We start from the raw sequence: 25,099 nt of genomic DNA, 5'->3' as shown, positions 1-25,099 counted from the left end.
TTCATGTTGACAACTGGAGATGCTGAGGATTAATGAAAGAAAATTCTAAGTATGATGGTTGGAAAGCAAGTTTGTGAAGGTCTGCAGTACATGTTCCTGGGATTGTGCTAGAAAATCATTAGAAGGTGGACCTACCAACATCTAGGTCATATGACCTCGGGCAAGGCAATCTCTTAGGCCTTAATTTTCCTTTTCTGTCTCTCTCTTTCTTTCCTTCCTTCCTTTCTTCCTCTTCCTTCTCCTTCCTTCCTTCCTTCCTTCCTTCTTTCCTTCCTTCCTTCCTTCCTTCCTTCTTTCCTTCCTTCCTTCCTTCCTTTCTTCTTTATTTGAGTGAAGTATCCTCCATGATCCTCTCCAGCATTCAGTGATAGGAAAATAAGAATCCAAGCTTTGCTGGTTATTCTGCAGTTGCTGCTTGTCTCACTTCACTCTTGATCTATTTTTCACTGTTTGTGCCTTGAGGCCTGGCCACTATGGACTACATCACCAGCTCTCCCTCCTTGGCTGACTTCTGTTTGAGCTCTGCTGGTGGGGGCATCAACATGCTATCAGAGGGAAGGAAAAGAGAGATTGGGGATCTTCCATTTCCTCTCAGGCCTCACATCTCTGGTAATGGTGTGGCACTTGTTTGCTAGAAGGCCCTACCTCCAAAGTTCAGCCACACTGAGCTGCAGTAACAGTGTTTTCACTAATTTTTCTAGTTCCTAGGAATCTCAGTAACTCTTCTTCGTTCCCTTAATCTTGATGAGACCATTTTTAAAGGTCTCCTTGGTTAAAAGCTTTTTATTGAAACCGTCTGAGTGAGATTTGTTTTCCTCCAAGACTCTGATATACAGTCCATTTGAAAATATACCCAGATTCTGAGAACTCCATTTGTGGAGGGAGTAGACATCATTATGAAGACTTCCCTTTTGGGTTTGATCTGGATCTCTCATACTTGAGTTTCAGTCTCACGTGCTTTTTTATTCCATCTCCAGTAGAGAGAAATATTGTATTATTACCATTCACTAGGTAACAAAGCTCTATGGACATAGTAAGTTCTTCATGCAGAGAGTTGGTGGGAAGGAATCTCTTCCCTATGGCCCTCTTTTGCTCCTTTTTAATCAGAGAAGTTTTCTTTTTCTGGCATTACAGTGACACATTCTCCCAATAAACCCGGGAAATTCACAGTTTCTATTTATCCCAGTAGACAAGAGCCTCTTATCCCCCTTGTTGTGTCTGGCAAGTTTGTGGATTAATTGCATACCCTCCATAGAAGCTGAACCATCACATTTAGCTGAGTGCACTAATAAAAGGATTATTATTTAACAGTTCAACCTTCATCAACTTACTTTTATCCTGCCTTCCTGAGTTGGTGAACAAAATTAATGAGGATGCTGTAGCCATGCCTAACAGCTTCTGCTTGCAACCTTCTCAGCAAATTCTTTGCTTTTTTGTGCTTCCCTCTCAACTTGTAAGTTACTTTCATTATCCAAGTTGACGCAAAGATAGATTGTGACAATAGTTTGTGGGTGGCTGTCAGAATTGATAGTGGTTTGTGTGGGAAATGCATAGCTAGTTTAAGAGCTGTGGTTAGGATTCCAGAGAGTCAACTTAAAAAAAAAAATCTACCTTAGAGGGAAAGGTCAAGCAAAATGTTTTAATTACGATGCAGTTATAATATATCTCATGCTTGGATGACCTGGGCTTGAAAGGTTGGAAAACTATGCAATATACTCAAATCTGAAAAGGGCATGAGTCAGAATCTTTCAGAGAAGGCAATGAGGTAAAGTGGGAGGCATGAAGTGTGTAGTGACTACTTTGGACAAAGTCATTGACCTCTTTTGACCCAGTATCCTTACCCATAAAATGATGTGCACTTGGAGACTCCTTTTAGCTCTACTATTAATAATCACCCTATGAGGTATGTATTGGAATTACTAGTAGCCATATTTTATGGAGAAGAAATTGAGACTTAGATTGAGAACATTGTGCAAGGCCACACAGGTAGGAAGTGGAATAGCCTGCAAAGTTATAGCCTGCCAAAATTGACTCCAAATCTTGGTTTCCTGACCTTGAGAGCTTCTATTTACCTTGAAGGAAACCAAAAAATTAAATTTTATACCATTTTTTATGTGAGGACCATCTTTCAGAGATGTTCAAAGAATTGTTGAAGGCCACCCATTTAGTAAATGGTGGGGCTGGGATGTGAAACCATGACTGTCTGGCTTCAGCATCCAAGTTATTACAAGATACAGAAACAATTTAAGTGGCCATTAATAGATGAATGAGCAGAGAAGATGTGGTATATACACACAACAGAATACTATTCAGCCATAAAAAGAATAAAATCTTGCCATTTGTAACAATATGGATGGACCTTGAGGGCTTTATCCTAAGTGAAATAAGTCAGACCGAGAAAAGAAAAATACTGTATGATCTCATTTATATGTGGAATTTAAAAAACAAGACAAAAAGCTAAGCTCGTAGATACAGGGAACAGATTGATGGTTGCCAGAGATGGGGGGTAGGCGTGGGAAAAATGGGTGAAGGGAGTCAAAAGATAAAATTTTCCAGTTATAGATAAGTCATGAGGGAAAAACAAGTCCAAGCTCTTTGTCATTATGCTAGATTTCCTCTTATGATTATAGTCAGCATTGTCTTGAAGACATGTAAAGGATAAAGTCAAAAGAGAATTCAGATTTATCCCCGGTAAACTACCTAATTAGGATTATAGGAAGCAGAGTTCAGTGGTCTTAAATTCTGAAATATATCTGGCTAACCAAGGGATAGGTGGGATTCAGGTCTCATTGTAGCACCAGCACAAAGGATAAGTAAAAAGCTCATTTAAAAATTTTTAGCCAGAGTTCTGCCATAGCATGAACATATATGCAAATTCCAAACACCAAGTGTGCACCATATTAGAATTTATTATAATACAAACAAGTCCAAACACAATATATTATCTAATTAAGAAAATATGAACATTTACTATTCTTCTCTGGTAACATTCTATTCCATTCTTTGAACTGGAATAGCCAACATTAGAGTCTTTGATTCACTTCACATAGGCTCATGTTGGACCAGTAGGCTCCAACTGTGCAAAGTAATCTTCCAGTTGCAGAATGTTTGCAAAATGGAAGTTCATACCTTCTCATGGTCTGTCTTTTATGGTTTGTCTTTCATGTTCCTCATTTCTTTCCCCATGAGACAGTTCAGTCCTTGAGCTGTCTGATAAAAAGACACAGCATGTACGTGTGTAGCATCACTGCATGTCCAACCAGGGACACAAATCACACAAGAGAAATGCTAGTTAACAGTCTTTCACAAAAACCTAATATAAGGCAATTGCTTAAGTGCCGTCAACAGCAGCTCTTTACATGACAGGCTTTAAAATTCAAGGCTGTTTCCAAAACTGGCCTGAAAGAAAAGGTTTAAAAGTTTTTTTTCTTAAAAACCTTATCATTATTGTCCATAATTATTACTATAAATAATAATAATAAATTAAAAGTCCATAGATTATCTGAAACAAATTTTAGGACATATGTATTAACCTAACCCAGTGAGTACTCTTATGCATTTTAACCAGAAGATAACAACTCATTGGAATGCCTTCAAGAATCAGACCTCTTTTAAATATTATTTATCAAAATATAAAATATAGCCAGAAGGAAAAAAGATCACAATACAACGTGGTACAACCTCTACTGGTAAGAGAATTAATAAATGAGTGTATGAGGAAAACATTCCAAATGCACACCCAGTTTTTTACTTTTTAAACATCAACAGTTTTTACATGTAATTAAAAATGTGGAGCAGGGAGCATTGAGATTTACACACATATTTTCCATCTTGCATACATTCTTAAAGAGGAATTGCTTAATCTTTAGAGCTATTGCACTGTGACTCATCCACATATAGCTCAAACTAGCATTTTTGAGCCATGTGTTTAAAAAAAATATATATATATATATATTCAGTGTAGGTAGCCTTTGGTCAATGTTCATTCATAAGGGGGTGTGGTGGAATTGCATCATACACACACTTAATGAACACGACATATTTGGACTACATGTGCTTGGCAAAAAAGAAACTGAAAGAGAAATGCAATTTAAAGGTTGTGGGAGAGTCTGCCCACCATTCCATTTGATGCACATGTGCGCTGGGGAGAGTGTGATATGGGACATACTAACCTGTTTGTCCCTCATACAACTTCCGTGAACCTCTTCTAGTGGGAGCATCTTGCTGCACCAGTGCGATCTTAATGTTCTTGGATACATTAGATTCATACAGTGAAGGGAGGTCTCTAAATGCATGCCAACTTTGTCTTATCCTTGGTATAAGAAATCTGTTCTATTGCTGGAGAAGAACTTAGCTGAGTTAGGTTTTATAAGGATTAGAATATGGTCTCCAATACGGTTCCTTCCTCAGGACCTTGCAGAAGTAACTTCGGCTCTGCCAGATTTTTTTCTTTTGCACTGACTTTAGAATCTAATCTTTGGGTAAGATGAGACTCTACTGCAGTCATTTAAAAGGAGTAGGAATTAGAATAATCAGGACTACCATGACCTAAAATTATATTGACTTAGTATTGAGGGCATTGACTAATTGTTTAGGGCTTGTGTTGCACTGGGGCCTTTTCTACCATACTCATTTTATTGCAGATTTCCTTAAAAAGGGTAGACACGTCTTCCAATTTAGGACTAAAAATGTAGTAAGAATCCAGCCTGAGGAACCAAGTGTTCCAGGAGGACTGTTTGCTTTTTGTTTGCTCACCAAAAACACCATACAATTCCAAAATCATTTTGGGGAGATTTCTTCCAGAACACAGATAATTTCAAATACTGGTAATCTGGAAGAGAAATTTTTAAAAAGCTAAATAAGTGGAACTCCAGCATGGTTTTCCTTTTAAAATACATTACTGGATACATATAAGCCTAATATAATCAAACATGTGTGGGCATGTGTGTGTACACACATGAGTGGCAAATCCGAGGGAAGCCCCTATTAATTACATCAGAGGGCTCTTCTTGCCTTGGACAGGCAAGGGGAGAAGAGCTAAATAAATTCATATTTTATCATTTTGCAAAGGATCTGAATTAAGTAGCTTCACTGAAAACTGGTACCACCCTTTTGAGCCATATGCATCAAAGGGCACACAAGCAGACAACATGGGCACCTTTCCGTGTGAATTTTATCTGCATTTGTGGCTGAATAGTAATACCAGGTAGACTGTGGGGCAGAGCTAAGAATGTCTCCTTTCACACCTGGAGGGCTACAGTTCCTGACCCTTGAAAATTAAGTCCAGTTTGGAAGTCACTTCAGATAAAACAATTTGGTGAGGGCTTCAGCAAGCAAGGAGGCAGGGTTGTCAACTCTACATGTAAAAGGCTTCTCCAGGAAGCTTAAGTGGCACCGCAATAAGAAGCTATTTTGAGTAAAGGGATCATACACAGCTGACACGGGATGGATCGAAACAATGGCAAGAGTGGGCTTATTTTTTTGTTTTTCTGGGCTCAAGAGATCCTCCTTCCCCCCACGCACCAGGCAGGGGTCTTTGTTTTGGAGGAGATAGATAAAATCTATACATAATGACAAATAGAAAGCCTGCATTTTAGACCCAAATCTGAGGGTCATAGTTATGTTGGTTTGAAGCCTTTCCAAAGAAGCTCTGGCTAGAGTTTGGATGGGATTAATACTTGCTTGTCCCCTTACAGTGTCATTCTGTAGCTTAGGGTTCCAGGGCCACTTCAAGACCACAACCTTCTCTAGGACAAAGGGCACCTTGGAAAAATCCCAAATCCCAATGGTCAGCATTATTAGCTGCTGGGGATGGCACAGGGAAGAGATGGTTGACCTCAGCTCTTAGAGGAAGAGTGTGGACTCAGCTACCTGCTATTGTGGCTTGGTGTGTCACATAAATGAGAGGTTCCCAATGACTGGATGGTGCCAAGGCAAAGTCATAGACTATTTCTTTCCTGTGTCCTCATTGGCCACAGGATGATGACACAACCTCTAAAGACATCTTCAAACTGGTAGAAATTCTGCTGTCAAGTGACATTGTGAAAATAAATGCACAAATGAAAACAAGATTGATGCTTTTCTTTCTTCTCTTCCATCTTTTCTCATCTACCAGTCTGAGGGTTGCTCAGTCTGTGGAGATAGGAAATCAGGTTAGCACTTTTAAGTGGGCTACCCTCCCATCTGGAAATAGATTAGACAGAGGCACTAGGTGCCAAACCTGTGAGGTCATGGGGATACTTTTATAGGTTTTCCATTTTTGTCATACTGGTACACCAGCATCTTGATACAGTGTGAGTTGGCTGGTGAGATCCAGGGGCTACTTGTTATGGAAAAGTTATGGTTGGTGTAGAACTGTACAGGTTGCTTTTGGCACTTGAAGAAGGCCTTGAGCGTGGCGGCCGCCATAGTGCGGAACCTCTTGCTGATGAAGCAGTAGAGGAAGAAGTTGATGGCTGTGTTCAGAAGGGCCAGCATGTTGGCAATGTCGGACATGATGTGCACCAGCCAGCGGTTTTGGATAGGTGCCCCATAGAGGTGGTAGAGAATCATGACGATGCGGGGGGCCCAGAGTGTGGCAAAGATGGAGGTAATGGTGAACAAGATGGCAGTAGTTTTCCCTGTGGAATAGCCACGGAGGCGAAAATTGCTTTTCCTCCTGAGCTTGTACACAATGATTGAGTTCAAGATGAAGAAAATGGAGCAGGGCACCAAGTACACGGTGAAGCAGTGAATCCAGATAAGGACGTGATGCATGGAGGTGCTGATGTAGTCTTCAGTCCAGATGTTGGGCCACCAGTAGTAGGGGATGCTGGTCAGGAAGCAGGTGATGTAAACACTTACAATGACTTTCCGGGTGCGGGCTGGGTAGGAGACCGTGTGGTACTTGAGTGGGTGGCAGACTGCGATATACCGATCAATGGTTAATGGAACAGTAATCCAAATAGAAGTGTGGATGGATGAAAATTCCAGCACTTCTATGATCTTATTGGGCACCTGAGGCATCTGCATGTTCAAGATGAAGTCTTCCAACAGGAAGTCCACAAACACAATGAAAAAGAGGACCAAGATGTCAGCAGCAGCAAGTGCCAAGAGATAGTTGTAGGAGGACTTCTGCCTTCTAGCTACCAGCTGAGAGAGAATGATCACTGTCAGGATATTGGCTGTGGAGAGAAGAGAATCTGGTTTATCTCTGAAGTCAGATGACTTCATTGGCTAATATAGGGCCCTAGGCTTATGTTTATGGGTACTTCCATGGAAGCCAAAGGGACCAAACCAGTGCTTTTGGAAGACAGTCTCTACACTACAAATTATAGCTCATGCAGCCATCTGGATACTATTTTGACAAAATTACATACTCGTAATTTAATATTGTAGGAATAAATAAACTATTCCTCACAATCATTGGAGGTGGTGTTGCCATTATCCTCACTTCAGAAATGAAACTGGGGCCCAGAGGGCTTAAGGAATTCACTTAAAGTCACACAGTTAGTAAGTGCTGGCGACAGGAACCAAGCCTAGATCCCCTAATCTGAAATCCCATACTCTTTCTTTTGTCCTCATGCATGCAGGAAAATATGGGGTGTTCCCTGCTTCATGTGTTCAGGTAGGAGACTAACCTCTTAAGAACCTTTTTGGAACCTGGATTTTAGGACCTTTCCTTTTTGTGTAGGTTTAGTATTGATGGAGTGGAGAAGATCATGACCTTCAGATTAATTTAAAGATAAATTATATTTATTTTTTAGAGTAGGTGCCGATGGTCTCTGATTTATGATGGTTCAACTTACGATTTTCTGACTTTACTGTGGTGCAAAAGCTTTAGACATTCAGTAGAAATTGTACTTGGGATTTTGAATTTGGATCTTTTCCTGGGTTAGTGATGTGCGGTATGAGACTCTTGTTATGCTGGGCAACAGCAGTAAGTCAGAGCTCCCAGTCAATCACGTGATCATGAGCTCTTAAAACTGACACACTTGGGAGACAGCCAAAACATAAGAGACTGTTAAAAACTGAGAACAAACTGAGGGTTGATGGGGGGTGGGAGGGAGGGGAGGGTGGATGATGGGTATTGAGGAGGGCACCTTTTGGGATGAGCACTGGGTGTTGTATGGAAACCAATTTGACAGTAAATTTCATATATTAAAAAAAAAGATTAAAAAAAAAAAAACTGACACACTTAATGACCATCTGTACCTGTATAACCATTCTGTTTCTCACTTTCAGTCCAGTATTCAAAAAGCTTTGTGTTAGATGATTTTGCCCAACCATAGGCTAATGTAAATGTTCTAAGAATATTTAAGGTAGGCTAGGCTAAGCTATGATGTTCAGTAGATTAGGTGTATTCCATGCATTTTCAATTTTTATGATGGGTTTATCAGGATGTAACTCCATCGTATCATGAAAGAGGTGTACCTATCTACAATAGGGTACATAATTAGAAATAATAGCAGGGAGAAGTAAATTTCCCTTCTTGTTCTCCAACCACCCAAATACCCCTCCCTCAGGGCAATCACAGTAATAAATAGTCTATCCTTATATATGTCTTTATAATATATATAGTTTTTGAACAAACAGTAGCAATATATTATTTTTCTTGGTGTGTGATTTATTTTGAAAATGCATGCATATAATTTCTTCTTCTAAAGTTTTTTTTTTTTAAAGTAATTTCTGTACCTAACATGGGGCTTGAATGACTTTGAGGTCAGGAGTCACATGCTCTTCCAACTGAGCCAGCCAGGTGCCCCTTGACATGCATGCATATAATTTCTGATCAATTAAAAAAAAAGTGTCTCTGAATAAGACACATCTGGAAAGTTGTTAGAGACTCATTCTAAAATGATATTCCAGTGGATAATATCTATAAGTCATTCTGCACATTGAATCCCATTAATTTTCAGTCGACACTATTAATCCTATTTTGAAAACAGGAGTGTCAGAGAATTTATGTCTCTTTTCTGAAGTCTGGTGGTAGAGTTGACATGTGAATCTCTCTTAATCTCACTTTTTAAAATGTTATACAATAGTTCACTTGTAAAATTAGCTTGTAATATACATATCCTGGTGCACTCTTCACTCAGATTAAATAAATTTTAACATTTTAACATATTTGTTTCAGTTCTTAAAAAAAAAAGAACTGACACTGTAGATACAATTGAAGTCCTCTTTGAAATTGTCCCAGGCCCATTCTTTTCCTTCCCTCCTTCTTTCTCTGTCTCTAGAGGCAAACCCCATGCTGTAATCTTCAGGGCCACATTTGCATACCCTTACTTTTCTTTAGATTGGACCATCCATTCTATATGCTTCTGTTTCCACTCAACATTATGTTTTAGAGACCATATTGTTGATACATGCAGCTCTCATTCACTTATTTTAATGACTATATAGGATTCCATTATATAAAATTACTGTAATTTACTTATTCGCATATACGTACAGAGACAAATCTGTACATATATATACACATGTCTGTATATATTTCTGTATAATAGGCATGTACACACATGTATGTCTACATAATATGTGCATATATACATATATAGACATATGTGTGTGTGTGTGTGTGTGAGCGTGCGCGTATAAAACAATGTACATTTAGGGGCACCTGGGTGGCTCAGTTGGTTAAGCCTCCGACTTCGGCTCAGGTCATAATCTCACAGTTCTTGAGTTCAAGCCCTGCATCAGGCTCTGTGCTGACAGTCCAGAGCCTGAAGCCTGCTTCAGATTTGGTGTCTCCCTCTCTCTCTCTCTCGGACCCACCCCTGCTGACACTCTGTCTCTCTCAAAAATAAACATTAAAAAAAATTAAAACAAAAAATAAAACAATGTACAGTTAAATTAGTCCCAAGGTTTTGCTATTAAAAACTGCTGTAGTTAACAGCTTGATATTTGAGAGTTTCTCTTGGGTAATATACATGTACAAGTATATTTATTATGTTCTAGAGTAAGTGCATCTTTATCTCTACCATCTACAGCTGAATTGGTCTGTAAAGTGGTTTTACTAACTTACATTCCCAACAGCAGGGTATGAGAGTTCTAGTTTCCTCATATCCTCTCTGTATTTCCTACTGTTAGTTTTTGTTTTTAAGTCTGTGCTATTCTTGCTCTTTTTCAAAGCACTTTGAAATAATATTTTGAAGCAGTGAAGAGTTAAGCATTTATGATATTTATTAGCCAGAATTCAAACCCAGGACCAATGCCCATGCTCTAAACCACTCTGCAATATGAATAATTCCAGGTAGTGGTGGGGGTACCATGCAGGTATATTACAGTGTATACAAAAGAGAAAAATAATGAGTAAATTCTATTTGAAGTCACTACTTAAGAAAAGAGGTCCTGGGGCGCCTGGGTGGCTCAGTCGGTTAAGCGTCCGACTTCAGCTCAGGTCATGATCTCACGGTTCGTGGGTTTGAGCCCCACATCAGGCTCTGTGCTGACAGCTCGGAGCCTGGAGCCTGCTTCGGATTCTGTGTCTCCCTTGCTCCCTGCCCCTCCCCCACTTGCACTCTGTCGGTCTCTCTCAAAAATAAATAAACATTAAAAAATTTTTTAAAAAAAGCCCCATTAAAGCAAAGTTTTTTTTGTATTTGTAAACACGAAATTTCAAAAGTTTATTCATGCATTCAACAGTGTTTTTGTGCATTGATTATGAGCTATGCCCTGGGAGGAGATGTTGACCAAAATAGACATGGATGGTCTTGCCTTCATGGAGTTTAGAATCTTTTAGGCAAAAAACCAAAAAGTTAACTGAAGAGCCACAGTAGAAAATATGTAACTGGAAGCTGTAAGTGGTATGAGTGATAAATAAAAGATTTACTGAGGAAATGATGTTCAAGCTGAAATTTGGAGAACCAGGAGGAAGTAAATAGGCAAAAAGGGTGAGAGTAGAAAGTGTGTTTCAGGCAAGGAAAACGGCATATGCAAAGGCCCTGAGATGGCAAAAGCATGAAGAGTTGGGTTTATTAAGGCAAGGAATGCTAATGTTAATTTTCTACTTGCTTTGTATACATTTTTGTTCTCTCTCTCTTTTAAAAATTTTTAATGTTTATTTATTTTTGAGAGAGAGAGAGACAGAGCCTGAGTGGGGAGGGGCAGAGAGAGAGGGAGACACAGAATCTGAAGCAGGCTCCAGGCTCTGAGCCGTCAGCCCAGAGCCAGATGTGGGGCTCGAACTCACAGACTGCAAAATCATGACCTGAGCTGAAGTCAGAGGCTTAACTGACTGAGCCACCCTGGCGCCCCTTCTCTTTTTTTAATAGAATGTACATTTTATTTTATTTTTATTGTAGAGAGAAAGCAAGTTGGGGAGAGGGGCAGAGGGAGAGAGTGAGAGACAGAGAGAGAGAGAGAGAGAGAGAGAGAGAGATAGAGAGAGAGAGAGAGAGAGAGAGAGAGAGAGAGAGAGTCTTAAGAAAGCCACATGCTCACTGTGGAGCCCAACAGGGCTCAATCCCATGACCCTGGGATCATGACCTAAGCTGAAATCAAGAGTTGTATGCTCAACCGACTGAGCCACCCAAGCACCCACACACTCTTGCTGTATTGTGTTGAAAAATGTTCCAAAATGTTTTATTCATTTAGAAATCTTTTCAAAAAGTATTTAGCATCTACCTTCTGTGTGCATGGGCCCATGGTAGAAACAAATTGGTATTCAGAGTCTCCACTCAGAAAGTATAGAAAAACACACAAGTAACTAAGTATTAAAGAGATAAATGAGAGAGGCGCCTGGGTGGCTCAGTTGGTTAGGTGTCTTACTTCGACTCAGGTCATGATCTCACGGTTTGTGGGTTCGAGCCACACATCGGGCTCTGTGCTGAATGCTCGCTCAGAGCTTGGAGGCTGCTTCAGAGTCTGTGTCTCCTCTCTCTGCCCCTCCTCTGCTCATGCTCTGTCTCATTCTGTCTCTCAAAAATAAATAAAGATAAATTAAAAAAAAAAGATAAATGAGAGAGAACACACAGGTGATTTAAGAGGGATTGGTGAACACACATAGAATGATTTGGGGGAAGGTGTGGGTCAAAAGTCTGGCTACTTTGATCTAATCATATACACTCAGGGCTTCGTAAATTCAAGCTGTAAAATCAGGTCTGATGGTTACGTATCAAAGAGCATCAGGACTCTGGATTAAGTGTGTGGAGTCTGGGGCTGGGCTGCTGGAGTTTAGTCCTGGCCCTACTGCTTATTGGCTCTTTGCCTTTGGGCAGATTTATTCAATCTCTCTGCATGTCAGTTTCCTTCTTTATAAAATCGGGTTAATAAGAATATCTCCTTGAGAGGGTTGTTTTGAGAATCAAGTGAGATAATTTTTACAAAGTGTTTAGAACAGTGCGTGGCATGTGGTTAAGTTTTCAATGAATGTTAGCTATTGACTGAGAGTCCACTCCTTTAGCAAATTTTAGCAGAGCATTTCCTATGTGCCAGGCATTGTATGAGGCGTTGGAGATGCAGGGGTTAACAAAATGCACAAGTTGCTTTATTGTATGGTGAGGAAGACAGACAATAAATAACTATAAAAATGTACAAGAGAATTTCAGACAGCATACTATCCAGAATAAAACCCAGGGATGAGACAAATTGATGGGAGATTATTCTTTAGGTTAGGAAGTGACATTTGAGTTTAATTAAGGGTGAAAAGAAGGTTATCTGCCGTGAAAAGACTTGTGGGAAAGGAATTCTAGGCAGTGGGAATGCCAAGTGCAAAGGCCCTGAGGTGGGAATGAATATGGTATTCATGGAACAGAAAGAAGGCCTCTTATCAGTCCTATTATCATCCCCATTTTATAGATGAGGAAACTGAGGATTGGATCTTTAGGTTATTTGCCCAAAGCCATATCCGGAGTAAGTGGGAGAGCCAGAAAGTGACTCTAGTTCTTTCTGACTTTATGGCATATCAAGTTCTGTGTTGTTTATTTTTGATCACAGGAAAGGGTTCTCAGCTGGAGGAAAGTGATTTCCTGTTTCCTGGGTTGCCCCTGACTTAGAACTAAGTGCTATCATTTCTCTCCCATGTTCCTGCCCCACCTGCCAGCCTATAAGGAAGCAGGAATGGATAAATGCTGGGGTCTCCCCAGGGGAAAAAAAAAACCTTACTATATGTTCGGCAGGGAGTGACTCTTCACCACTGTCTCTTACTCCCCAGATGAATGCTATTTGAAGTGTGGTGCTAAAAATTTTCCATATCCAAGCTCTTTAAAAAATATTTCAGCCCCATCTAATTAATGCTTTAAGTCAGGCAAGTCATTGAGTCCAAACGAAATTGCTACGTATTCCTATTTGACATTTCCTTAAGTTTCTAGTAATTGTCTCTCTTGAGAAACTAACCCGCAGACACTGAGTCTCCCGTTTCTTTTGTACGGATAGATTTGCCCCCAAGGCAACATCAAGCACACTTAGGAGATCCTTGGGATGAGAGAGCATGTGTGAGCCACAGAAACTTGGAGGGGAATGGAAAGATGCCTGTGTATTGATTTTCTGAAAAAGAAATGAGAAGGTAGAGTTTTCAACTCTTAAGGTTTCATATTTGCTGTAATTACATCAAGAAATCCCTTCATTTCTTTGGTGGCACGTTTTCCCCCAAAGAAAAGGAGTGGTGTTGACAGGGTCTGTGCGTATTTATAATGGGTGAAACAAACAAACAAACAAACAAACAAACAAACAAAGAAAACAACCAAAGAAACCCAAGTCATCACCGCCTGATATTCTATTTCTCAGGTTTTCTCTCAAACTAACCAGCCCAAGACTCTGTTGTTGTGGAAACCTAAGCAAGCCCCAGTGAACTTCACAATCAAAATGTCAGTGCTTCAAAAAAGCAAATCCTTTCTGTCAATGGTGTCACAGGGCAGTTTTAAGCTCCTGGGTAATAGAAAGCCCGTGTTTTGTGATTGCAAAGCTTCTTGGTTATATTCTTGGGGGAATTAATTTCCTGTACTTTGCAGCTTACTATGCTCAAACCTGAGAGGATTTGGGGAGTGGCTGAAAGAACAACATGGGTTTGGCTGTCAGACACTACCACCGAATGGCCTACTGGTGCAGAGGTAAAGGGTCAAAGTTTTCCAGAGGTATTTTCTGTGTCTGTGAGGAGTATACGGTTCCTGTAGGTTCCTTGGAAGAAGTAGCTGGAACAGAGCATTGACTGGGAGTTTTGAGTTTATCTCTCTCATTTCTGCTGGATTTTTTTTTTGTCATTGAAAATTAGTTTTTTCAATTACAAAAGTAAAACATATACTTATAAAAACTTAAACATTATATTGACATGTAATTATATTATTATTAGCTTGTTTTTATTGAGCATTTACTTGTAAGCATCTTAACAGACCATATATCATTTAATTCTTCACAACCACCTTTGAGGTTGGAACTATGCTTTGAGAGCATCAAGGCTCAAGAGAGGTTAAGAAACTTGTTCGAGGTCACACAGCAAGCAAGTGGTGATCTAGGACATTAAACCAGGCTTTCTGCCTCCCAGTTTATATATTTAACTACTACATTAGACATTGGAATGTGAAAGTCTGTCCAAATCCCATTTTCCAAAGGTATTGTAGTGCCTAGTCTCATAGATAGCCCTTGATGAACCACATGTCTGAATATTCATGCCTTTGGGTAGTCTCCTTCCCTTGAATTGGAGCTGGTCCTGTGATTTACTTTTGAACAATAGACTATGGGTCTGTACATACAGGGGTGACCTTGTATGTCCAGGTAATATGTGGGCCTTCTGAATACTTGGTCTTGGGATGTTCCATTTTGGAACCCAGCTATGAGAAGCCCAAGTCAGATGGAAAGGTGTGCAGGACTCTGGTTGAAAGCCCCAGGTGATCTCATAGCCGAATCCAACATTAATTGTCAGCCATTTGAGTGTGCCATCTTTGATGTCCAGCTCAGTGGAACCCCAAGTGACAGCAGTTATTATAAATTATAAATGTAATTAGTAATAATAATTACTGCTACACAAGGAGATCATACAATAAAACTGTTGTGCAAATTGATATTTTTTGAAATTAGAAATAAATCGTGGATTTTTCCCATGTCAATAATATTCATGAAATATTCACCTATGGCTGAACATTATTTATTTTATTTTTTGTTTGGCCACTGTAGAACTTCATTAAGTGTCTTTTTGTTTATCTGTAGAATAAATTCCCAAAAGTAGAAATGCTGGTTTAAAGGGTAACAGTTTTTTCCCCTTCTTCCTCCCTCTCTCCCTCTTTCCATATCTCTCTTTCTTCCTAAAGGCAGCTAAGAAAATTTGTAAAAAGGAAAAGAACTCAAGTTGAAACTACAAAAGGATTTAGATTAGGCACCAAGAAGAACTTTTGATTATAATGGCTGCTATGTGAACGAGAGCAGGCCAGACACCACAGTTGCTTGGTTCATGGAGGTCTTCCGAAAAGGACAGAGAATTTCTTATCTGGGCTGATTCCTGAGGTTCCCTTCTGCAAATCCTCTTTTTCTGCATCCTAAATTATGTTCTTGTGAATTTCACCATCCTTGGTGACTTAAATGCATCTCTCCTCCTTAACGTTGTCTGTTTTTTGCACTGGAAGAGTTAGGCCTGTTGTCCTACAGAAGTACAAGGACCCCTAACATTGTAAGCAATTTCAATGGTGTTATTTTAGCTGTTCCTGGGAGATGCCCCAAGGATAGACTTTTAGGAGAAGCAATGTTTAAGCCTCCCAGGCAAGAAGTCAGCACTGCCTTTGTTTAGATCAGCTGGGGAGTGGAGATTGAATTGTGTGATGGGCATTGACTCTTGGAGGTTGTCATCTTCCTCACTGTTACCTGTTCCACTCTGGATCTTGGAGGGTAGGGAAGAAGAGGGAATAAAGCATGATGCTGACGACTTGGTGTTCAGTCTTTTTGGCCTCCATGGATGGTACTAGAAGGTCTTCAGGTGGTTCTGCCCTGAGGGCTCCTAGGAGAGGAGCAGGGAAGGAATTGAGGGTAGCTGTCTTGCCATGTGGTTCCAACCTCAGGCACTACTAGCTGGCCAGTGGCCATCTTGTCTCTTCATTGTTCCTCTTGCTCCAGGACAGAAGTTTGGGAATGCAAAAGTCTTTCTTGCTTTTGGTTGTTAGTGGCACAAAACTGACTGTGGACTAGTGAGGACAGGCAGTGGGTCCCAACCCTCACCCTATGGGAAAGGCAGTCCTTGAGGGATGGCTTCCAGATTCCCAGATGGGCTCTAAAGAGCCATTTGGGTTTGTTGTTGTTGTTCTTTTCAGGCTTAACCTCACCCAAAATATCCAGGTACATAAGAACCTATCCTAGTTGGAAGAGTTTGTGAAGTGTAGTGTTAATCTCTCTGAGCCTCAGTTCCTACACCTGTGAAATGGGCATCATAATAAACATACCCCCGTTGGTTGTTATAAAGATACATGAAATACGTGTGTGTAATGCTTAGCATAGTTTTTGGCACATAATGAGCCCTCAGTAAATTTTACCTGTTGTTTCTTTTTACACCTATGTTACCTATTGTTACATTTTACACCTGGCAAGTGCAGTTCAGCAGACAATTATTGAGCTAGAGGCCAGACACTGTGCTGGGAGCAGAGATGAGTCAGAGAGAGTCTGAGCTCTCCAGGAATCCCAGAGAAGATTCTAGTTTCCCTTAAACTATAATTCCAGGCACTAATAATCCTGTCACCCTATCCTGAAATTCTTTATTGCCTCTAACTTAATCCCTCTAGCTGCAGTGGTATTCCACCGGCTACTCCTCACTTTGTTTCTCTGCTTGGTGGAGAGGAACGCTGGCTGTTATCTAGGGCCCTGAAGAGCCATTGTTACACGATGACTCAGTTGCCTCTTGCTTTCTCTGAAATAGCCTTTGTTCTTTTAAAATTTTAGTTTTTATTTTGATAGCTCTTTAATTTTCTTTGTAGCTTTACTATCATGTTCTTCTCTATTTTCTTGTGGAGACCCCTATTTGTCACCGCATTTAGCACTGGAGTGGATTATTTTCAAAGCTAAGGGTAGTATTTCCTCTATTTCTACAGTCTCATGTGAAGGGTGATTGCACAGCCTGAGACAGGAATGGCAAAACACGGTTCATCTTCAGTCTTTTGGTAGTGGCTACCATGTTCCCTGTCCTAAAACCATGCCTGAGTTTAGTAGTGCTGTGTTGGATTAGTGATATTTGCCATGGTGGAACAAATGCTGTGGATTTGCCCCAGGGCTTTGAGCCCTGGATACAGGATGCAGTCTTCCTGGCTTTTCCTAGAATCTAACAAAGCAGTGGTTTCCATTGTAGACCAGAACTAGTTGAGATCTAGTAAGGCTAACCCTTGCAGATGAATAGTCGGCAAGAGCTAAGATGGTTGCCAGGCTAGTCTGACTCAAGACAATGGGGGAAAGTGAATTAGTACCTGGACTGGTCATCACATTCATCTGGGCCAATCATTTGGCCTTCTCTTGACTGCAAAATTCCTTCTGACTTTTTGACCAGGAGCACCGTCTTGGGGTAACCATGACAACTGCTAGGTCTCAAGTTGGCCAATAGACTCAAAAGTTTCCAAACCATACTGCTTGGTGCCAAAGTTTATTTTCTTATGACTACTATACATTGAGCACCTACTATGAGCCTCTTGGCTCTGTAGAGATGAGGTGATTTTATGTGATTCACTGATGAATAATTTTACTTTTTTTTTCAATATATGAAATTTATTGTCAAATTGGTTTCCATACAACACCCAGTGCTCATCCCAAAAGGTGCCCTCCTCAATGAATAATTTTACTTTAAAAGTTATGTGTTTAGTTTAAATGGAATTAGAGGAATGTTATTTTTTCATTTAGGGTAGTGATTAAAAACATGCTTATAAAATAAGTTCAGTTTATTAAGAAAATGAGTTGATTTAAAGAAAGATGTGAGGGCATAACAGTGCAAAGAGAATGTAGGCTCTGGTCTCCATTTACAAAGAAGGAAACTGATGAAGGGAGGGTTAAGCACCTGTCCAACATGGCACAGCTGGTAAGTCGAAGAAGTATCTTGAAAGCACTCAGTGGTACCATCCTGGGTCAAGTGATAGATGCAGCTGTGTTTTTATGGCTCCAGGGTTTGTTGCAAACACAGATAGGGGCAGAGCTTGAGCTGTCTTTCCAGCAAACATAGAATGTAAGAGTTTCCAGAAGGGACAGGCTCCTTAAAATGACAGGCATATATTTTGGAGTATAGATGAACTGCACTCAGATCTGCTCCTTTCTAGCTGTCATTCTTGGACAAGTAACACCAGAAGCTTCAGCATCCTCCTCAGTAAAGTAGGAGAACCAGTGACATGTGTTTCCCAGAAGATTGTTGGGGAATCAGAGGAGGTCACATGCCTAAAGCTCTTGGCACAGAGCCTGGCATGGGCAGAGTGGACAGTAAGTGGCCACGGTTAGTTAGTATGCACGAGTGTGATGAAGGAGATGATCTGAACGAGGTGAAGGCTTGACATGGAGGAAGAATCACTGGCAAGTCTAGGCAGGGGATTCTCCTGCTGTATTTCTTGAGGATGGGAGAATTGGCTGTAGAAAAGACCTCTGACTCATTATACTCGGTCAATGAAAGTGTCCTTAACACTGCTGTCTGAGATACATGTGCAAGTTGTTAATGCAGAGTAAACCCTAAGAGTTCGCATCGTAAGGAAAAAAAATCCTTTTCTCTCTTTGCTTTCTCTTTTAATTGTAGCTGTTTGAGGTCATGGATGATAAGCTTCTTGTGGCCATAATTTCATAATATATGTAAGCCAAACCATTATGCTCTATACCTTAAACTTATACTGCAATGTAGGTCAATTATATCTCATTAAGATGGGGGAAAAAGTGTGCCTAGGCATCCCAATTTTGTTGGGAGATGCCTCAGGCTTCAATTAGGTTCTGACATAGACCTGTGTGTGCCCGTGGACAAGCCATTTCCCTTCTCAGGGCTTCAGCTTCCAGGGCTGCAAAAATGAGCCAGTTACCAATAAAGCAATAATAATAAAGATAGTATCATAGCTCGCATCTAGTTAGGGTGAGTGGTAGTTTGACAGGTACACAAGACAAGGAAGGACTCTCCAGGGAGAGTGAACTGCCATGTCCCAAGGCAAAGAGGCATGAGACAGAAGACCCATTACCATTTTTTCAGGGCCCCTGGAAGTTATGAGCACTTACTGTGTTTCAGGCCCTAAAACCCATCCCTTCATATATATGAAGCATGTTTCAGATCAAATGTCATCTAATATCATAGTATCTAATATTAAATATCCAACATTTAATCCTTACGAATAAACTAGGCACTCTTTCCATCCCTTTATTGATAAGAAAGACTGAAGGGTTAAGTAGTTGGCTGTTAAGGAATCAAATGCCTTTTCCAGTTCTCCTGTTTATGGATACCTGTTATATTAGAGCTGAGCACATTTAGTAATAACTAATGCATGTATTAATAACAGTTCCCTTTTTAAAACATTTACCCCATGTGGCTCACTTGTTAGAGGTTTTACTTAACATTAAATTGAATCCTCACATGACATTGGGAGATATGTACTATTAATATCCCCATTATAGGGATGAAAACACTGAGGCTCAGTGGGTTAAGAAACTGGCCCGAACAGACATCAAGTGTGTCCTGGACTTAGGATTCAAAAACAATTTATTAGACTTAGAGTCCATTTGATGCACGTGCTTGTCCAGATGCTTCCGTAATTAGCTCTAGTGAACTGACCATTATATAGAAATAGGCCAGTTTGTTCTTTCTCTTTCTTTCCTTTTTTTTTTTTTTTTAAATATGTGTATCAGCTGGCACTCTCCATTGCCCTTTCCAATATTGAATGATGCTCCCCACTGGCTAATTCTCCCTCGTATTTGTCCCGGGTGCTCAGTTTCAGCCCACACTGCCCATCCCCTGACTTCCAGCTGGTGACTGCCTTGCACACAGGATGCTCATTTGTTTGTGCTGTTTTGTGGACCCAGGGTGATGGTCAGTGGGTGCCAGGGGACCAACAGGAAGTCAGAGGCTTCCGGGCTCTTCATCTAGAGTTCACTGGGGTGTCAGAGGCTAATTGTGGCTCTGCTCGGGTTGTCACTGTTTGATTAAACATCTTGTGCTTAGCACCATCCATCTGCCTCCCAATGGCTGCCAGGGGTAGGTATTTTTAGCTTCGGGCAAATAGCTTATCAATTGTGCATACAAAACACAGTCAACACAAAGTCAACACAAAAAGCCTTGTTTTCCGTTGCCTGTCTTCTTCAGTGCAGGCAAGGAAAAAGGAAGAATTAAATGAAGTTGGTGCTCACTTATTCATTCAACAAACATTTACTGAGCCCCACCATTACTAGGCCCTTTGCCAGACATGGGTGATGCAGTAATGTGGAGACACACAAGCAGATCAAGTCCACACAGAGCTTACAATGTATGTTGACCAAGTAGAATTCTGTTCTGCTACCTACTAGCTTTGTGGCCTTGGGTAAGTCACGTATTTCTCTGGGCCTTCTTGCACTCAAAAGGCATGTGCTGGACGTGTGCTGTGTGCCATTCACAGTGCTGAGGCTGCTGATGAGGGGAGGTAGATCTCTCTGCTAGCAAGAATGGCAAAGAGTTTGCATGACCAAGCAGCAAGAGTGACTCAGGCTGCTCCAGGCATTTTCTCAGGTCTATGGGGAGAGAGCAGCAACAAGGCCCCCCAGTGGGGTCAGGGAATGCTACACAGAGGCATGAAAGAGGAGACCAGGGAGACTGGGCACTCCAACATCCAGGAATGGTATGAGCTAGGGAGGCAGGCCTGTGGGCAGCACAGTCAAGAACTAAGAATCTAATAGATATAAGAGATAAATTAAACAAATAATTCTTCAGCCAGTGACCCATGCTGTCTTTCTAGCCTGAAGGCTTTTCTTCTAAGGGGCTACTTCTTAGGGACAGCTGGTTGCCCTGGAGCTAAGACTGTGTATAAATGGCGACAATTAGCTGGCGACTTTGTACCTCCAGCTGCTTTCCAGTATTAGGTCTGCATCAAGGGTCTCCAACTTAAAAAAAAAAGAAAAAAGAAAAGCAGTAACATGATGTCAGGAAAAACTTGAACATTCACTAGGTTCCAGAGCACATTGCTACGATTAATCTGTCTACTTATGGTTCCATTGCTATAAACACTACTGGAACTGACCACAACTTTAAAGTCTGCTAGTTTGATGATTCAAGAGGCATTTCGGGGGCTCCCACTGTTATTCCAGAAAGACAAGGGCACAGAGAACAGATTCCAGAGCCAGACTGCTAGGGTTCAAATCTGCCTTTGCCACTTTTTAGCTGTGTCATCCTGGGCAATTTACTTAATAATGTGCCTCAGTTTACTCATCTATAAAAAGGATGATGATTTGGCAGCTATCACAGGCTTCTATGAGCATTAAATAAATAAATATAGGGAAGATGCCTAGAACAAGTACGATGCATACTTGTACCATGCATGCTATATAAATTTCACCATCATTACTATTAGAGGGGTTAGAACTCTAGAAGGGCAGGAAGTGTATCTGTTTTGCTTATTATTACTAATACATTTCCAACCTCTTACACAGTTTCTGGCATGCAGTAGCTGCTTAATAAATACTGTTGAATGAATGACTAACTACAAATATAGATTAACACAACATCACAGACACACAGAAGTTCTGGTTAACAATTTTGAATAGACTGGGAGCTTACCAAGGGTTTACTGCAGAAAATGAGTCAGGTGATATGATCAAAGGCAACTGGAAATTAATTTAGTGTTCAGTGTGAGAGAGAGATTATCATTCTTCTCTGAAGAGGATTTGTGCCAGAATCTTCCACGTGAATCCAATTTCGTTCAACATAAATTTAGTGATGCCCACCTACGTGCCAAGCCTGGAATAGGCTCTTGGGAGTACAAGACCTATTCCTTGGGCTCAGGGTGCTCAGAACTTACTGAATCAATCATACCAAGGCAGCATGAGGAGTCATTCCAAGCTTGCTCCTGTCAATGGCTCTATGCCAAGGTTTGAAAATTCAAATGGCAACAGGGCCAGGCAGGTAATATCAATATGTGAGGTGGGCATGCAGGGACCTTTAATGAACTGAGTAGTTCATGCCCTCCTTCAAGAGAGCAGCCACTATTTAGTTCTTCCTGGTGGTTTTCCATGAGGGAATGACAGCCAACTGGCCAGGTCTTCCAGTGCTTTAGGAGAGGCTTTCAAACAACACACACACACACACACACACACACACACACACACACACACACACACACACACAGTGTGGCCTGTGGGCAACTAGTTTGAGACCTCTGCTCTGTAGCCAAAATCCAGGATTTTTGCATGACCAACAAGACACCTCTCACACCATCAGCTCCCTTCTGTAACTCATGCAAATGCACCTTGCTCTTCACTTTATGAGCTTTTGCCTAAATGCACAGCACTCTTTCTTTCCTTCATAGCACTGAATGGGCTATTTCTTCTGCCTGGAATGCCTTCCTTGCCTGTAGCTCTTTGGCTGGTAGATTTTTTACTTTTAAAGCCTTCCCTGATCTCAGTATGCTGAGTCAAGCATCTCATTGGCTAGAGTATTTAACACATTTTTGTAATGATCTTCTTCAAAATCTTTATTACCCATTCAGTGAGAGCCCCTGGGAGGTGGGGACTGTATCTCTTTTCTCTGAACCTTGAGGGTTTGCAGGGCAGTCGAAGAGTATGTACTCTATCAACATTTGTAGAATAAGAGTGACGGATGGATGGATGGGTGGATGGATTCCCCATGGCATTCTTTGTGGAACATTTATCTGCTTGCTGTCAATTTTGTGGTATTCCATTACACACATGATAACTTGATCATATCCCTTCCCTCTGTTTTTTTCTGTCTAAACCCAGTCTCTCTAGGTAGCTTCTTAGGAACTTTTATTTCTCTTACCTCCTATGATGGATGATGGATCTGAGTTCCCCATTTCCTTGCCTGAACATGACACTTAACTCAGTTTTCTCATCTCTGCAAGGCAGACAATAACATTTTCCCATAGAAGACTGAGCATTTATACCATGCCTTGCATGTAGTCGGTTCTCAAATATTACTCATTTATCCACCGAGTGTGATAGACATCCATAGAGCACTAACCCTTTCCCTTGTTGAAAGGTGGAGAGGTTAAGGGCACTGATTCTGAAACCAGGCTTCATGGGCTTGGATCCCAAGTTTGCCAGTTCCTTGTTTTGTGATCTTAAGTTTCTTAAATACTCTGTGCCTTAATGTTCCTTATCTGTAAAAAGGGGATAGTATCACCTGTCTCATAGGGTTCTTGTAGGAACTACATCAAATGCTTAGAAGAATACGTTGTACATAGTGAGTGCTCAACAGATGTTATTTTTGTTGCTCACAGCCCAACCCAAGAGATTCTGGAGTGAGAAGGATTTTGCATTATCACAGACAACTCAGGCCAGCCTCCCTCCCCTTTCTTCTATCACCGATACTGACTCCCTGCTGTGTTCAGGCACTGTGCCACAGCTGTGGATGTCATAGTAAACCCGAAGAAATGGTTTCTTCCTTCCTGGAGCTTCTAGCCTGGCAGAAGCCAGATAGATACCCAGAAAGAAGCTCCATAACAGCAGAAGACAGCATGTTATTGGGAGCACTTGAGAGTGGGTAACCATCCAAACCAGAGGATCACGGAAGGCTTCTGGGAGGAAGTGGCATGTGTGTGCAGTGACATGGAGGAGTAAGAACCAGTTGAGTGGGGAGCAAAGTATGCCAATAAGAGAGAACAAAATGTGCAAAGGTCAAGAGACAAGAAAAAGAGAATGGCTGTTGGAGAAGCTGAAAGTTCAGCATAGAATGGAGGTCACAGACCAGAGGCTTGTGGGGTAGATACCAGGCTGCAGATGTGTCTTTAGGATTTCTGAATCAGTTTGTCATATCTACAAATTGAAGTATTTCATGGCCAATGGAAGATTTGAGCTTCTTTTGAAAATCAGAAGGAGAGGGCACCCTGGGTGACATTTTCATGGGGGCGGGGGTGTTCTCCAGCTGAACCAGTCCCCACCAGACCTCACTCATTTATGTTATCTGCCTGCCCTTGCTGGAGGGAGAGCTGGGAGAGAGGCCTGGTTGGAGAAGTGGTAGAGAAGTAGTAGCACCCGACTCTAATGATTCAGACAGTTTTGCAGTCGTGGTTGAGTTGAATTTGTCCTGAGGAAATGGAGAGTCATTGAAGGGCTTTCAGCCTTAAGGGGTTTTACTAGGTAAGATAGTTGTGGGGTGCCTGGGTGGCTCAGTCGGTTAAGCATCCGACTCTTGGTTTTGGCTCAGGTAATAATTTCACAGTTTCGTGAGTTTGAGCACCACCCTGGGCTCTGTGCTGTGAGCTGACAGCATGGAGCCTGCTTAAGATTCTCTCTCTCCTTCTCTCTCTGCCCTTCCCTCACTTGCACTGTCTCTGTCTTTCTCAAAAATAAATAAATAAACTTAAAAAAATTTTTTTAAAAGATGGTTGTTATTTCTGTATCAAACTACAGATATCCAGGTGGGGATGGGGTGGGTGGGTGGGGGAGTAAAGAACAGAAGGTCCTTTATAAACCTCATTGAAACTTCCAGGGGCGCCTGGGTGGCTTGGTCGGTTGAGTGTCCGACTTCGGCTCAGGTCATGATCTCACGGTCCGTGAGTTCGAGCCCCGCATCGGACTCTGTGCTGACAGCTCAGAGCCTGGAGCCTGTTTCAGATTCTGTGTCTCCCTCTCTCTCTGACCTTCCCCCGTTCATGCTCTGTCTCTCTCTGTCTCAAAAATAAGTAAACGTTAAAAAAATTAAAAAAGAAAAAAAAAAAACTTCCAGACATGGGTATTGGTATTGTAGCTTCCTCATAGACCTCATAGACCAAATGCTTGAGAAGTAACACCTCCCCATGTGATGTGTCCCCCTTTCCCTGCTTGGGCTAACAGAGGAAAGTTCCACGGGATCTGAATGTTCAAGAACATTGGAAAATTTCCTGATGCACACAGCCCTGCTGCACGCTTTCCAAGGCCGCTGTCCTAATGGACATTCTGTTCCACCACGGGACCTGCATTCTCCCAGTGGATGCCGGGTTGAAGTGGCAGCACCTATGTCAGAGGATGTGGATGGACAGGGAACAGGCCATGCCCAGAAGACAATGTCTAATTACCCTGG

General features: G+C 41.3%; 1 protein-coding gene and 1 long non-coding RNA gene across 3 annotated transcripts in view; one reads left to right on the top strand and one right to left on the bottom strand.

Moving 5' to 3' along the window:
• LOC123382521 overlaps positions 1–25,099 on the top strand; it is a 218,455-nt gene that overhangs the window by 104,750 nt on the left and 88,606 nt on the right. The gene's annotated exons all lie outside the window — the stretch shown is intronic.
• The window catches only part of GPR139 (G protein-coupled receptor 139), a 41,634-nt gene continuing 20,543 nt past the window's right edge, over positions 4,009–25,099 (bottom strand). The window contains exon 2 of the mRNA XM_003998794.4: positions 4,009–7,163. Within this exon, the coding sequence (XP_003998843.1) occupies positions 6,229–7,163 (935 nt within the window). The 3' untranslated portion in view covers positions 4,009–6,228. The remainder of the gene's footprint in view (positions 7,164–25,099) is intronic.

Source organism: Felis catus, chromosome E3 (genome assembly GCF_018350175.1).
Source record: "Felis catus isolate Fca126 chromosome E3, F.catus_Fca126_mat1.0, whole genome shotgun sequence".
Lineage (NCBI taxonomy): Eukaryota > Metazoa > Chordata > Mammalia > Carnivora > Felidae > Felis > Felis catus.
Note: the sequence above shows the minus strand (reverse complement) of the source record. Positions and strands in the feature narration are given on the sequence as shown.